The sequence below is a fragment of the Struthio camelus genome, chromosome 16 (genome assembly GCF_040807025.1).
Source record: "Struthio camelus isolate bStrCam1 chromosome 16, bStrCam1.hap1, whole genome shotgun sequence".
NCBI classification, from domain to species: Eukaryota; Metazoa; Chordata; class Aves; order Struthioniformes; family Struthionidae; genus Struthio; species Struthio camelus.
Window position 1 is genome coordinate 1,138,414 of NC_090957.1, and position 15,518 is coordinate 1,153,931.

General features: G+C 64.9%; 1 protein-coding gene across 5 annotated transcripts in view; it reads left to right on the forward strand.

Moving 5' to 3' along the window:
• The window catches only part of ACTN4 (actinin alpha 4), a 31,256-nt gene continuing 15,738 nt past the window's right edge, over positions 1–15,518 (forward strand). For 2 of the 5 annotated variants that reach the window (XM_068910379.1, XM_068910380.1), the window contains exons 1-4: positions 4–218; positions 11,670–11,784; positions 12,153–12,272; positions 15,300–15,386. In XM_068910379.1, the coding sequence (XP_068766480.1) occupies positions 78–218; positions 11,670–11,784; positions 12,153–12,272; positions 15,300–15,386 (463 nt within the window). In that variant the 5' untranslated portion in view covers positions 4–77. Of the gene's footprint in view, positions 219–11,340; positions 11,492–11,669; positions 11,785–12,152; positions 12,273–15,299; positions 15,387–15,518 lie in introns of those variants that run through there. The other 3 variants (XM_068910382.1, XM_068910381.1, XM_068910383.1) reach the window with 3 other exon arrangements.

The following is a 15,518-nucleotide window of genomic DNA, read 5'->3' on the forward strand; positions in this document are numbered from 1 at the left end:
GGGGCGGGGGGGCGGGAGGCCCGCAGAGCCCGTCGGCGCGGAGCGGAGCGGGAGAGGGAGAGGGAGCGGATCGCGCCATGGTGGATTACCACAGCGCCGGGCAGCCCTACGCCTATGGCGGCAACGGGCCCGGGCCCAACGGCGACTACATGGCCCAGGAGGACGACTGGGACCGCGACCTCCTCCTCGACCCCGCCTGGGAGAAGCAGCAGCGCAAGGTGGGGGGGAGGCGGCGAGGAGAGAGGGTTTGGGGGGGGGGAGGCGGCGAGGAGAGAGGGTTTGGGGGGGGAGGCGGCGAGGAGAGAGGGTTTGGGGGGGGAGGCGGCGAGGAGAGAGGGCCCGGAAGAGAGGGGGGGAGCCCCGAGGAGAGAGGGTCCAGAAGGGAGGGGGAGGCCCTCGGAGAGAGGGTCCGAAAGAGAGAGAAGGGGGGGGGAGGCCCTCGGAGAGAGGGTCCGAAAGAGAGGGGGGGAGCCCTTCGGAGAGAGGGTCCGAAAGAGAGAGAAGAGGGGGGGGAGGCCCTCGGAGAGAGGGTCCGAAAGAGAGAGAAGGGGGGGGGAGCCCCTCGGAGAGAGGGTCCGAAAGAGAGAGAAGGGGGGGGGAGCCCCTCGGAGAGAGGGTCCGAAAGAGAGAGAAGAGGGGGGGGAGCCCCTCGGAGAGAGGGTCCGAAAGAGAGAGAAGGGGGGGGAGGCCCTCGGAGAGAGGGTCCGAAAGAGAGAGAAGAGGTGGGGGAGCCCCTCAGAGAGAGGGTCCGAAAGAGAGAGAAGGGGGGGGGAGACTCTCAGAGAGAGGGTCCGAAAGAGAGAGGGTCCGAAGGGGGGGGGGAGAGAGGGTCCGAAAGAGAGAGGGTCCGAAAGAGAGAGGGTGGAGGGAGCCCCTCGGAGAGAGGGTCCAAAGGGGGGGGGAGGGAACCCCTCGGAGAGAGGGTCTGAAAGAGAGAGAAGAGTGGGGGGGAGACTCTCAGAGAGAGGGTCCGAAAGAGAGAGGGTCTGAAAGGGGGGGGGGGAGAGAGGGTCCGAAAGAGAGAGGGTCTGAAAGGGGGGGGGGGAGAGAGGGTCCGAAAGAGAGAGGGTCCGAAAGAGAGAGGGTGGAGGGAGCCCCTCGGAGAGAGGGTCCGAAAGAGAGAGGGTCCGAAAGAGAGAGGGTGGAGGGAGCCCCTCGGAGAGAGGGTCCGAAAGAGAGAGGGTCCGAAGGGGGGGGGGGAGAGAGCCCCTCGGAGAGAGGGTCCGAAAGAGAGAGGGTGGAGGGAGCCCCTCGGAGAGAGGGTCCGAAAGGGGGGGGGGAGGGAACCCCTCGGAGAGAGGGTCCGAAAGAGAGAGAAGAGTGGGGGGGAGACTCTCAGAGAGAGGGTCCGAAAGAGAGAGGGTCCGAAAGGGGGGGGGGAGAGAGGGTCCGAAAGAGAGAGGGTCCGAAGGGGGGGGGAGAGAGGGTCCGAAAGAGAGAGGGTCCGAAAGGGGGGGGGGGAGGGAGCCCCTCAGAGAGAGGGTCCGAAGGGGGGGGGAGCCCGGGAGAGACGGAGGGCGGTCGCCTGCCCGGAGGCCGAGGGGAGGCCCAGGCCGGCGGGTCCTGCTGCCCCCCTCGGAGATTTGGGGGGGGGGGAAGGCGGCCTTCGCCTGGCAGAAAGGTGGCTGGTGCTTTTTATTGTATTCTATCTTATTTGGTTTAAATCCGTGTCCGGCGTCAGGAAGCCTCCCGCCCCGTGTGCCGCCCCCCCGGCAGCTGGGGGGCAAGGGAAGGCGCTGGCGAAGGATCCGCCTGGGCCAGGAACGGGGAAGTGCCGGCGAGGGAGGCTCTGGGCTGGGGCGGGGGCCGGGAAAGGGCACCGGGGGACGGAGGCGCCAGCGCTCAGGCAGGGCTCCTTCGCCGGGGAGAAAGTCCTGGGCGTTGCGCTGGGAGGGGCAGCTTGAAACGGGCTGACGGGAGGGGGCGAAATCCCGTCGGGGCGCGTCCGGGTCCTCCCGCTCCGCCGTCGGGGCGCGTCGGGGTCGGGGTCCGCCGTCGGGGCGCGTCGGGGTCGGGGTCCTCCCGCTCCGCCGTCGGGGCGCGTCAGGGTCGGGGTCCTCCCGCTCCGCCGTCATCAGAGCGGGTCGGGGTCCGGGTCCTCCCGCTCCGTCATCGGAGCGGGTCGGGGTCCGGGTCCTCCTGCTCCGTCGTTGGAGCGGGTCGGGGTCCTCCTGCACCGTGGGAGCGGGTCAGGGTCCGGGTCCTCCTGCTCCTCCGCCGTCGGAGTGGGTCGGGGTCCTCCTGCACCGTGGGAGCGGGTCGGGGTCCGGGTCCTCCTGCTCCACCGCCATCGGAGCGGGTCGGGGTCCTCCTGCACCGTCGGAGCAGGTCGGGGTCCGGGTCCTCCTGCTCCGCCGCCGTCGGAGCGGGTCCGGGTCCTCCTGCACCGTCGGAGCGGGTCGGGGTCCGGCTCCTCCTGCTCCTCCTGCACCGTCGGAGCGGGTCGGGGTTGGGGTCCTCCTGCACCGTCGGAGCGGGTTGGGGTCCTCCTGCACCGTCGGAGCAGGTCGGGGTCCGGGTCCTCCTGCACCGTTGGAGCGGGTCGGGGTCCGGGTCCTCCTGCTCCGCCGCCGTCGGAGCGGGTCGGGGTCCTCCTGCGCCGTGGGAGCGGGTCGGGGTCCGGGTCCTCCTGCTCCGTCGTTGGAGCGGGTCGGGGTCCTCCTGCACCGTCGGAGCGGGTCGGGGTCCGGGTCCTCCTGCTCCGCCGCCGTCGGAGTGGGTCGGGGTCCTCCTGCGCCGTGGGAGCGGGTCGGGGTCCGGGTCCTCCTGCTCCTCCTGCACCGTGGGAGCGGGTCCGGGTCCTCCTGCACCGTCGGAGCGGGTCGGGGTCCTCCTGCTCCGCCGCCGTCGGAGCGGGTCGGGGTCCTCCTGCACCGTCGCTCCCTCAGCTCAGGAGGAGGAAGAGGAGGAGGAGGAGGACGAGGAGAGCCCTGCGAGGGGAACGGCGCTTTGCCCTGCCTCTTCTCCCCGGGCTCGCGGCCCGTGATTCATAGCCCGCTCTCCGATGACTCAGCTGCCCCTTTGGGACGGGCTCCTTCCCCTCTGGACGCGTTTTATCCCGCCCTGGGGCCTCGGGCAGCGGGGAAGGCCCAGGAGGGCGCCCAAACCCGCGGGCGAGGGCTGCGGTTTGGCCGCTCGCTGGAGACCTCTTTGCGGAAAAACTTAACGGCGGAATAAAACTTAAAAAACCAACCGGCAGGTACCGAAGCCCCTGGCGCCGATCGAGGCGAGCCGGCCCGTTTCGTCGCGTCCCGAATCCCACCCGCCCCCTTGGGGGCGGGGGGGGGAAAGGCAGAGCGGGCGCCTAGCGCTGCCGCCGGCCCTCGCGGTTCGGTGGGCGCCGCCGGGACTCGCCGGCGACCCAGCGCGGGGCTTCGAGGCCGCCGCGTCCCTCCCGGCTAAGGGCTCGAGGTTGGCGGGCGGGCGGGAGCGCGAGGTGGCCGTCTGCCGTTTTCGTTAATTGTCTTAATTGCCCTCTGGTTTAAGGTGCAGCTAAGGGCTACGGAGCCGAATCCGTGGAGGCGGAGGAATTTTTAGACTCCCGCGTTGGCCGGAGGAGGAACTTGCCGAGGAAACGCGTCGTTCCCAACGTAACAAGCGCGCGTCCGCGCGGCTCCGGGCTGGCTGAGACCGGGGCTGAACGCGGCCGTTTCGGAAGCGTCTCTGGGCCGCTTCCCTGCGCGGCGTGGCCTTGGCCGCGGTTCGGAGGCCGGACTCCCCTCGCCGGGCAGGGCCGTCCTTTTAAACAGACCCTGATTCTTCCTTCCTTTCTTTTTTGCCTTATTCACGTCGCGCGGCGAGGGGGCCTGATCCTTCGGGCCTTCTTCGAGCGCCGTCCCGGCTAAAGCGCTTTCCGACGCGCGCCGCCGGCTGCGGACGCGGCCGAGCCTGGCCCGAGCCGCCCGCCGAGGTTGTTCCTTGTCAGCCCGTTGGCTCCCGGTGCCCTCGCGCCAGGTCCGACCTAGCGAGCGATGCGGGTTTAATGACCTCAGCGCCGTTAAGCTGATGCTACTCTCCTGCCGCCCTTAAAAGCCCTGGAAGCGGTTTGGGGAAAGCGATAGGAGTTGCCGTGTTGGTGCGGGCAGCTGTATTAACCCATAAATGTGTACGCTGGGGGTTTTTTTGTTGCTATAGTTGCACTGGTTTTGGGGAGGGAAGAAAGAAATCTGAGGTCTCGGCCCACCTAGGCCGCGCAGGGCGCCGGAGCGACAGCGGGACTTCCTGTCCGGCCGCGGTAGCCTCTCTCGTGCGCGACGGTCCGGCTGGTGCAAGACGAGACATAAGGGGATGGGCGAGAGCGAGCGGTTTAAAAATAACTTCCCGGTGGTTACTTAATGCCCGACGGGAGGAGAAGGTCCTAAAAAGTGCCGGGACGGGCGGAGGAAGCCAAGCCGGGGACCCGGCGCTATCTCCTCGTCGGAGGCGATGGCAGCGGGCGGCTCCCGCGAGGGTTTTGGGCGAACGGGAGCTTGAGGTCCCTGCGGGTGGGGTGACGCTCGGCGCTGCTGAGGTGCCCCAAGGCTGAGCTCGCGGGCTCGGGAAACGGGGCGCGCGCGCCTCGGCGGCGCCGACGAAAACCAAGCGGAGCGGGTCTCGCGCGGCTCGCTTTCCGCCGCGGCCCGGGCGACGCCGAGGCGGCCGGGAAGGAGGCGCGCCGGCCGCCTCTCGGGAGCGCTGGCGCTGGCCGGGCCGAGCTGGCGCCGCCTCTCGGAGCCCCCTTCCTTCTGTCTTCCTCTCGTGGGCACCAAGCCGCAGTGTTTAGACGGGGCTCAGGCCCGAGCGCGATGCCTTATGACCCCGACGGAGCTGTTTAGTCTTGCGGGCGTTAGGTAGTAAATCAAGCCGCGGGCTCCAAACCGGTTACAACGGGGGATGTTGCCGGAGTGATTGGCGTTTTTGGGAGGGGGATCAATCCCCCCCCCGGGGAAGCGACTCCTCCGTAATCCCTTTGTGCTGCTGGGCTGTTAGTTTGCTCGCTGAAAACGCTTACGCGACGCACCGGAAGAGCGGCAGGAGGAAGTCGTGTTTCTGTTTGGGGTTGCCTTCTCGTGCAGATCCCGGCGAGGCCTCTCCGTTGCACGCTTCTCCTCTGGCCCCGAGGCCTCCGCGACGGCAGGGTGAAGCTCCAAGAGGGTCCCGCTCCTCGCTCTTGAAAGAGGGGTATAAGCGGTTAGAACCGCTTCCTCTGCAGGTGCCGGGAGGACTCTGTAAATCTTCAAATGAACGCATTCGCCTCTTGGGGAAGGGTCCTTCTGCAGCTGGTACGACTGAGAAAGCAAAGGGCGGGAGGGCCGCCGACGTCCCTCTTACCGAGACATCCCTTCCGAGACGACCCTTGACTTCGGGAAGGGGGTGAGGCAGCAGCTGAACCTCTGGGCAAAGATTGTTTGGACGTCTGTTGTGCTGAAATGGAAACCGTGGAGGCTCTCATCTGTTCCCTGGTCGGGGCGGCGGGGTTGGGGGGGGAAAGGCTCGTAGGAAAACCAGCCAGGAAGTAGAATTGAAACTTATATTTGCCGTAAGGACGTGGAAGGACGCAGCGGGGAGGCGGCAGTCGGTGAAATCACGGGGGGAGCGCTGTGCCGTGCGGCTGGGAAGCAGCCTCGAGCCGCGGCCCGGGAGTCGCGGCTCCCGCTGTTCAAACAAGTCTCGTTTGCGCTTTGTTGGCGGCGAGTGCCGCGTACGGGCCTGTCCTTCCCTACGTGCCGCGGAAAGGCGAGAGCCGATCGAGGCCGGCGGGGGACGCCGGAGCGAAAGCGGCGTGCCCGAGCGCTCAGCGGGCTCTGCCGAGGATTAACGCGAGGCCCGACGGCGCCGGAGCGCCCGGCGCGAAAGGGCACGGCGTGCTCCCGCGGCTCGGCAAAGGGCCGGCCGCCGCTGTTCGGTCGGTACGTGGCTGCGCGCGTATATACGAGCCGTCCGAACGGTCGCGGTTTCGCTGCTGGTATGCGTCCGGTCCCTGGGGTTTCTCTCCTGGAATCTCAGCTATGTGACTCGAACAGCAGGGCGAAATCTGCCCGCATCCTCTGCGCCTCCTTCCAAGCACGAGCAAACAAAACAAAACAAAGAAAGCAAAGCCCTGCCAGGACGCAGCCCTGGGCCGGCCTGCCCGCTCCCGACTTCCGTACGGGGCGATAGCGGGGAAAACAACCCTGCCCGAACACCGCGTCCTTGAGCGCGCCGTCTCCTGCGCTGCCGTAGCGGGAGCGTCTCGGAAGAGCCCCGTTTCACAGGGCGCGCGGGCCGCTTTCTCGCCGGACCGTCTCGCGCTCGCGGCTCCGCAGCCCGGGTTTGCTCCCTCCTGCCTTCAGCTTAGTTAGCGCGTTGCCTTCCCGTGCCAAACTTACCGCCGCCTTCAACGAGCTGTTACCAGCAGCTCGCTCGTCGCCTTTGGCTTTGGGGCCTCGGCGCGTTTACGACGCCGGGCCGATGGCTGAGGCTGGTTCACGTCTTGCTTGGCTTCGGCTTGGCCGCCGGGTTAACGGCGCGCCGTCCCCGTCCTCCGCCGACTCCCCCTGCCCGGCCCGGCTGCGAGCGCTCGTTGGGAGTTGCTACCTTCGTAGGCTGAGATACCCGAGCTCTTTTTTTGTTCCGTGCTCGTAAACCCAAGGTTTAAACCCTCGGGCCAAGTGAAGGCCGAGATTAAAACAAGCGTACACGCAAAACTTCTAAAGAGGGGATTAAGCGGATGTAAGCGGCTCCCCTTCGGAGAGGGAGAAGCTAGGGCTGGCCCTGGAGAACAGGCTCCGAGGGAGGACGCGAACGGACCAGAGGGCTTAATCCTAGCCCAGCGGGGGCTTCGCTCCTCTCCTCGCCTCCGCCAGGTCGGCCCGCTCGTGAGTTTTGGGGGAGTACCGCCGTGATCTAGGAGCGGCCGCTTCTCAACTGCTCCCTCGAGATCCTTGGTTCCTCTCCAAAGGCAAACGGCCGGTGTCGTAGGAAAACATCTCGCGCTTTGCCGAGAGCCCTCAGCTCCCGCTGGCTTAGGTTTGACATCTTTCAGGCTCGTGGCCCAGCCAAGCCTGACGCCCGGAGCGCGTCCGCCTTCAAACCCTCCTTGGGAGGACAGTGCTCTGCAGGCTTCCAGCCTCCGCCCTCCTGCTTCCTCGTGCTCACCTGCCGCCGTAAAAACGGCCCTGGTTTTTCCCCGTCGCCGCTGCCTTTGCGCCGGGGGCCGTTCTTTGCGGGGAAAGCGTAGCCCTGACCCCGCGCTCGCCTTCGATCGATGCGGGGAAGCGCGAGCCTGGAAAAGCCGCCCGACGCTGGGGTCCCACCAAAACGTCCGGCTCGAGCGCCGCGGCGGTAGCCGGAATCGATCGGGCTCGTGGAGCCGGCGGCGGGGGGGGAAGTTTGTGATTCTCCGGCGAGAGATTTCATCCGCTTAATCCTACCGAGGCGACTTGACATCAAAGTTTGATTATTGACTGCTTATCTGCTGACGACAACGGCACGTTCGTGCCAATTGGATGACGCCGAGGGGACAGACGCGGGCTGAGGGTGTCCAAGTCGCCGCGGGGAGGGGCGGATGCTTGCTACTGGCTTGGGAAAATGTTGGTTGCAACCACGTAAGTCATTTTTTTTTTTTCCTCCCCACCCCGTGTTGCGCTGGAAGGCAAGGCAGCGTTGCGATACCTGCTGCCCCGAAAGAAAGCGTGGGTGGCACCCGGGGCTGTCACCGCGGGGCGAAGGCGGTGCCGAGCGGCCGGCGGGATCCGGGAGAAAAACTTCCCCTGAAAGCGCAGGTTGGGCCCCGGAGGGGGTTTGAGCCCTAAGGCGGGTTCCCCGGAACTGCAAGTACCTGTTGCAGCGCCGGACGGCCGGACGGACGGACGGACTTCCCGAGAGGCAGGCCGGCGCGGACTGACCGCCGGCCGGACAGCTGCCGGCCTCAGCCTTGGCGGAGGGTGTTGTCCGGGCCCTTGAGCCTTCTCCGAGGCTCGAAACGGCGCTCGGACGGCTTCTGCCGGCGGGACGCTGAGGTCTGGTGGAGCCGCGAGAATAGAGAAGCGTTGATTCCTCCATCTGGTCGGGGAGCCTGCAGCAACGGCCCTCTCCTCTCTCTCTCTCCCTTTTTTTTTTTGGGGGGGGGGGGGGTTGGGGGGTGCGTTTGCAGCAAGTTAAGCTGCTGTTAAGATCCGGGGCACCTCTGGCACTAGCGGTCTTTTTAACCGTACCCTTCTGCGTTTTCCTAGATCGGCAGGCGGAGGACAGCGCGCGTGAGCCCGAACCCCTGCGCGGCCAGAGCGGAAAGGGCCATAAACGCGTTTGGTTTTACTCTATCCCGGGCCGGAGCCTGTCGCTAGCGCGGAGGGGCAGGAGAGCGGCAGCACGGGCCGCGCTGCGTGGAGCAGGTAGAGCGAGTGCCGAGGAAGGGACGAGGTTTGAGCGTTCCCACGGTCCCTCCGGTCCGTTCTGGTTAAGGTTGTCACCCCCGGAGGTTAGCTGACATCCGGCGCGTCCCCCCTCTCTCGGGGGAAGCGAGCTGCCGGCAACCCGACGAGCTTGCTTCTCCCTTCTGGGACGTGAGCCTGAGCTCGGCTATTGCTGCGCCGGCTCCTGGCGCTCGGTCCGGCGGCGCTCTGGCTTTCCTTAGCGCTTCTCCAAACTCCGGAGGGACCGGAAAGGGACCGGCTGAAGTTGTGGGCCTCGGTTCAAAGTCCCGCTCGTCTTCCTGCCGTGCTGCGTGCGACCTAAATCCAGACTTTGCGTCTCCGCTTTGCGAGCGACCCCAAGGCTTCAAGTACCTTGCTGCCTTCGCAGCTGGAGAGAGCAGAGGATTACCTTTACTTTCCCATGACCTAATGGGGCAAACTCTTGCAGGGACTTATATTTAGCTCTAGAAATGTGCCGCTGGGAGGCGGCGGAGCGGGGTGGGGGGGGAAATCTTCCGCAAAGGCCGTACACGCTGAATATTTGGGAGCGCGGAGACACGTGTGTTTAGTGTTTTTGAACCAGCTGCGGACGTGGGGTTTCGGTGCGTCTGGCTTGGGGACGTGGCGTGGGAGACGGCGGCCCGGCCGGGGAGAGGTGTGCCGGCTCGCAGCGCTCCTCGTCCGCCCAGGAAGGCGAGTACGCCGCGTACGTCTCCGGCCGTGACTCACCTCCAGTGATAACTCTTTTTTTTATATATATATAATTTCCCTGTGGGTTTTGTTGTGTGGTTGTTTGTTTTTTTTTTTAAATTTGGCTTAAAACCAGAAGTCTGGTAAGCGGGACTCTTTAACCCGCGGGCATCGGCCGCGGTGGAAGCAGCCGAGAAACCCCCGCGCGGCCGAGGACCCCGTCCTCTCCCCGCAGCCCTGGGGCTCGCGCCCTGCCGCCGGCGCCCTTGAACCCGCCGGCATCCGAAACCGGCCCCGGGTCGAGAGAAGGCAGCTAAAGAGGGGAAAACCCTCGCTCGCTCGCGGCCTTCGCCTTGAGTCGCTCCTTCTGTCCGGGGTTTTGCTCTCAGCCGGCAGGATGCGAGCGGCCCCGAGCCGCGCAGCAGGAAAGAAACTTTCCTCCGCGGCTTTTGTTTTAAGCGCCGCCGGGGCCCCGGCCTCCGTCGCCCTCTCCTCCCCCTCGCCAGCGCCGAAAGGCCGTTTCCTGCTGCCGCTTTTCTGCTCGGAGTTCGCCTCCGTCTCCCCAAACAATCGAGTCAAGAGCCTAATAAGGGCAAAGAATGATGAGAATCTCCTCGGCCCGGCCTCTTCCTCGTTCGGTCGGTAGCAGCAAATTAGGGGGAAAAAAAATTTACAGGAGAACGACAAGCGAGTCGAGGCGGAGGGCCGCGGGCAGGCCGTGCCCGGCCCCTGCCCCGTCGCTCTACTCGAACTGCAGAGGCGGTTTGAGGCCAACTGCCCCTCTGGGGTGCTTTCTGCATACCCGGGGGGTGGGAGGAGGAACGTTTCGGGGCGTCTGCGCCGGCTGGCGCGAGCTGGAGGAGGACGGGGTAGGTGGCTTGCCCCGTCCCGCCGGGAGCTGGGCGGCCGCTGCCTCCGGAGATGCTCCTTAGGATCCCTTTGAAATTAAAAACCTCGTGTCCCCCGCTTGGGGGATGGATGGGTTTCCCCCCCCGCCTTGGGTTCTTCCCCAACGGCGTTGTTGGCAGACCTGGCGGCGGAGGAGCTGGGCCGAACCGCTCCGGCTCTCTCCGGCCCCGTGTCGGCGCCACCCTGGCATCTGCCTGCCTCCTCCGTTCGGGACCGGCCGCGATCCCGCGGAGCCCAGCTCGCGCGCCGGCCTCCCTCCCTCCGCCAGCTCCCCTCGAGCAATCCCTCCCTCGCCGCGGCTTTCTCTAGCCTCCGAGACACCTAAGAGCAGGTTGGTAGCTCGGGGCGCAGGCACGACTTTCCTGCCTTGACGAACTTCCTGCGCGGGCTCTTAAAGACAATGTTGGCCGCTCTGCCAAAGGGGAGGAGGAGGAGGAAGAGGAGGCCGCTAGCCCAGGCTGCTCCCAAACCCGGCCTGGCCCTTCGCGCCTCGGCAGCCGCCCTCCTCTTCCTCCCGGCGCTGGTCCAAAGCGTTTCCCCCGCCGGGCGCTAACCCCGTTCCCGAGCGGGAGGGCGGACGGAGCGGAGAACCCCGCCGCGTCCTCCTTCCTCCCTTCGGCTACCGACCCGGCGGCGGAGGCCCAAGGCGCCGGGGTCGCGCTCGCGCCGGGTGTTTTGGGGTTTTTTTTTTTTTACCCCTCCGACCCCATGGCGGTCGGCTTCTAAATAAAGATGCTTTTTTTTTTTTTTAAGGCCGGGTTATTTCTTATCCGGGCTGAACTAATGGAAAAATACCGCTAGGATTCTGCCCATAAATTTCCCCGAGTAAACAAGCGGCCGGCTCGGGCTCTTTCGGTCCCCGCCAGCGTCCGCCTGTCGCGGCGGACTACAGTCCGCCTCTGCCTGCAGGGGAAGGCCTCCAAAGCGCGCGGGGACCGTCGCCCGGCGGGAAGGGTCCCCCGAAAAAGAGCTGGGGGGGGGGATCGGGAGGGCGCCGACGGGCAGCGGCTCCCGAGCGGCCGTCGCAGAAGAGATTCCCCGCGGTCTCGGCGGCGTCCCGGCCCCGAGATGCCGGATCGGGATAGTTCGCCTGGTTTCGTCCCCGGCTCTGTTGCCCCGTCGGCCCTCGCGAAGCACCGAGAAACCCCCCCCCCGCCGCCGCCGCCGCCGTCCTCGTCGGACGAACGGCTGGTTAAAAGCCGTGGCCGCGGCATTCCCCGGCCGTGAGCTCAGCCCGCCGAACAATGCTCGCCGTTCATTGCCGCGCCGCGGGCTCGGCCGCTCGCTTCCCGAGCGCGCGGCCCGCCGAGCCCGGCCCCCGCTCCCCCCCGCCCCGGAAGAAAAGCCGCCGCCGATTCAGCGGCGAGTTTGTGGCCGAGCGGGGCCGGCGGCGGCTGTCGAAGCAGGGAGGGCAGGAGCGGCGCGGGCTAGCGAAAAGCGGGGCAGGGAGCTGGAGCGGTCGCGCTCGGGATGCCCCGGATGCGTCCCCGGCGCTCTCGCCGACGTAACCCCCGAAACCGGTGAGTTCGCCCACGACGGCGGCGGCGGTGGGGGGACCGAAAAAGCCCGAGGCGGCCGCTTCACGCGGCGGTTCAGAGCGGCCCGAAACGGGTTTACTGTCCCTCTGGGCTTTCACCTTCCTTTGCAGCGTTCGGCCCCCAAAAAGTCTCCCCTCCCCTCCGCGTCTTGCTCTTCCAGACGTTCACGGCCTGGTGCAACTCCCACCTGAGGAAGGCTGGCACGCAGATCGAGAACATCGACGAGGACTTCCGCGACGGCCTCAAGCTCATGCTGCTGCTGGAGGTGATTTCGGGTGAGTCCCGCGCTCCGTTTTCGGGCCGTCCTCACGCAGCCCCCTCTCCCTCCTGCCCGCTGGCCTCCGCACCGGTTGTACGCCCGCCGCTCCGCAGTACCAACAGATGCTCTCGCTGCCAGCCGCTTGCTAAAACCTCGTTGCAGAAGCTGCGCTGTTCCGTAGAAGGACGGGAGGAGGTCTTGCCCTGTGCTGGAAGCCCGTTACTTGCGGGTTTTTTGTAGCAGAAACGAGCAGAAATACCTAAAAGCAAGGATTTTGTCCCAGCGTTGTGCTAAAGGGCTCGTCTGCCTTGTCTTCCTTGATGCTCTTTAGCTTTTACCTCAAACTAAAGCTTTTGACCCTCTTGGTTTCTTTTCTTGTTTCAGGAGAACGACTGCCAAAACCAGAGCGGGGGAAAATGAGAGTGCACAAAATCAACAACGTGAACAAAGCCCTCGATTTCATAGCTAGCAAAGGAGTCAAGCTGGTCTCCATAGGAGCCGAAGGTGAGTTTGTTTGGGCCTCCAGCGCCTCTCGACGGCTCGTTTTCGGCTCCTCGGGCCGTTAGACGTCCAGGTCGCGCTACGTAACGGGCAGGTTCGGCGGCAGCGGCTCGTTCGTGTCACGTGTGACGCGCTGCCCTGCGGAGCGACACCGCACGCTTGCATAACCAAACCGACGGAGAAACGAGCCGGTGCAGGGACCCGCCGCTGGCGCCTGAGAGACGTGCAAACAACGCCCGAGCGCGGTTTGAGCGATAAGCCCAGCAGAACTTGGATTTTGAACCTTGTTCCCCGGGCGGCAGGCGAGTCACGGCTCTGGGAATCGGCGTCGTTCGCGGCCAAATCGCCGCCGAGACGAGCAGCGTCTGTGTCGGCGTAGGCTCGTCGTCTCCGAAGCGTGAAACGTCTGCCTGCGCTCTGGGCTACCAGGTCCGAGAAAAGCAGGGAGCTCAGGGACCGGTCCGCAGCTCGGTCAGCCGGCAGGAGCTACCGGTCTCGCAACCGCGCGTGGCGCCGCCGAAGCGCAAGCTCCCAGGCAGCCTTACCCTTCCTCGGCCGTCGTCGGCGATGTTGACGGTCCAGGAGGCACCGAGGAGGCCCCGAATCCTGCTCGCTGCGTTGGAGATCGAAGGTTGAAGGCGGTGGCGCCTCCCCCTCCAGGGTCGGGGCGATTCCGGGGAAGCTGTTGCACAACGCGGTTTCGCTGGGCTCGTCGGGAGCCGTGGTTTATTCCAGCCTGCCCCAAGCTCGAGGCCTGTCTTGCGCTAAGCGAGGCTTTTTAAGCAAAGCGTGAGCTTCCCCTCTGCTGGGCTCCTGGCTAACCCAGAGGGAGGCCACGTTGCAGAGGTGATCTGGAGGGGCTTTAGGTGCGCGGGGTTTTTTTTGCCTGCAGTCAGTGAGGTTTAGCGATCAGTTTAAGGCTTGACTTTCTCGAGGGCTCGTCAGGTGGGTGCCCGCTACTGCCTTTGACCGATTGCCATTAGCGGTTGGATCAGAAACAACAAGCAGTCGCCAAAAAAGCCACGTGTTTGTACCTGCATTGTTCCAAATCTCTCTGCCTGGCGTTCCTTTGAACCTCGCCAGGTATACGTCCCGGCAGGGAAATTGTTACGGTTTAAAAAACAAAAAATCCTGCCGTCAGATGAGGATCTCGGGTTTTCCTTAGCCGCGTGGTTCTCCCCGGCTCTGCCTCCGTCCCAGCTGTATTTATCTGGCCTGCCAATATAACAACCACCTGCTTACACAGACCCGAAAACCTTTGCTTCAGTGTCTCTCAAGTTGCACAACAAGCAGAGCGTGTCTGCTGGCTGGAGCGCCGCTCGCCGGGGCTTTTCTTTTGGAAACCGGCTTGAAACTTCGCGTGCGCTGAAGCAGCGAGCTTCGAGGATTCGCGGAGCAGGCGTGAGCCCCGGCGCGGAGACGCAGCGGCTCGTTCCCCGGAGCCCGCGTGGCAGGACACGCGGCGCCGTCGCTCGGGCAGGCCGCGAAATCTGCCAGCTCAAGAGAAGCTAGTTAACTACAGAGTTTAATTCCGGCTCTCCGCCTTGCTCCGAGGTTTCCCTGTGCCCCGAAGGGCCGCGCTGAGGCTTTGGAGGAAGATTATCCCGGCGGGGCGTAGACCGTCTTTCTGTGCAGCGACCGGGTATAACGCTGAACTGGCTCGGTCGATTAAGAGCGTGTAACGCCTGCCTTCGGATGTCTTTGGTCGCTGACAAAACGCGGGGCCCGTTTTGGAGCTCCTGAGTGGATTTCCGCCGTCGCGTCGGCCAGGGAACGAGGCTGTTCAGCCCCGTTTGGCAGCGGCTTACCTTGCAAAGCCAGTTTGAGGAGCCTCGAGTACGGCGGCTCGCGCTGAGCTTACGGCTTTGAAGTCCGTCGGCTGGCGTCGCTTTCCCGCCGGAGAAGCCTGACTCTTCCTGAAACTGGTGCGTGCCCCAACCGGTGCCACGTTAAAACAGGCGATGCGAGGGTGTGGTAGAGTTACAACAGTCGGTTTATCCACCGCGGTCTCCCACGCGTCAGCTGAACGGTTGTTGCAGACAACTGCTCTTTGAGTGTCTCGGCTTAATCCCTTCCCCCCCCCCCACGCTTATTTTGGGGGAGGTTTTGGTCGCTCGAGACATGAGAAATTTCACATCTGCTTGTTCAAGTAAATACCTTCTAGCTGCTGGCTGGCCAGGAGGCGATGCCGGGCTCTTTTCCTTGGAAACGAGCACGCCGCTCTCCTCCGCCCTGCACCGCTGCGGCCGAGTCAGCGTGGGATGGCGCGGACGTCGCTGCGGGGCGCTGAGGACGCGGACCGCGCGGAGGGCCGAGGGAGGTTGCGCTCGAAGGCAGCGCGGCGCCGGGCGCAGCGCTCGGCGCCGGCTTGTTCGCGCCATCGCGAAACGGCGTTTGGAGAACGTCTTCCTTTTGCGGAGGACGGCTGCTCTGCAGCGGGACTTATTTGGTCGTGAAAGACTCGGGGCGAGGATCCGTCGCGTGGTGGGCGACGAGCGAGCTGTGAACCATTGAATTGTCTCACCCCTTAGCTCCTTAAATACCCGGCTAAGGCGAGCGGTGAGAGCAAAGCGTGGAGCGGGCACCAACCTGGGTTCCAGGCGTCGTGAGTGCTGCTCCTGCCTTGCTCCTCAGTACCTGAAAGAAAGCGGGACGGGAGGAAGGAGCTGTTTTGTGCTGCTTGTTTGCCACGTGAGAAATGGCGTGGCCTGGTTTCAGACCGGGCAGTAGCAGGTTAGTCTCCAGGCGTCCTCTGCTGAAGTGCTCTCCCGTCCTCTGGACGTTCTCATGAGCTCTTAGCTCTTGAGTTTTTGTAAGCCACAAAGCAATAAATGTCTCTCTAGACGTGCTTACAGAGCAGTCTTGGCGTTTGGCTTGCCGTGGAGGCTCTGAAGAGTAGCAGGCCGCCTTTGACGGCGCTCTACTCTAGTGCCTCTTGAAATCATTCCCCTGGCACGTGTAGACGGGAAGGGACATCTGCTGTCTCCAGCCACCGGGAGCTGAGTGTCCGGCTTTCCCTTTTGTTCGCAGAGATCGTAGATGGTAACGCAAAGATGACACTGGGCATGATATGGACAATTATCCTCAGATTTGCTATTCAGGACATCTCTGTGGAAGGTAAGAGGCAGGGGTACGTACGTGCGCCCGTACGAGTTCGGTGAAATACGCTCTGCGGAAAGCATCATTAACTCAACGCAACCTGCCTCCCTGTGCTGCTCGCTCACAAGGCCGTGAAACCGGCTGGGCTGC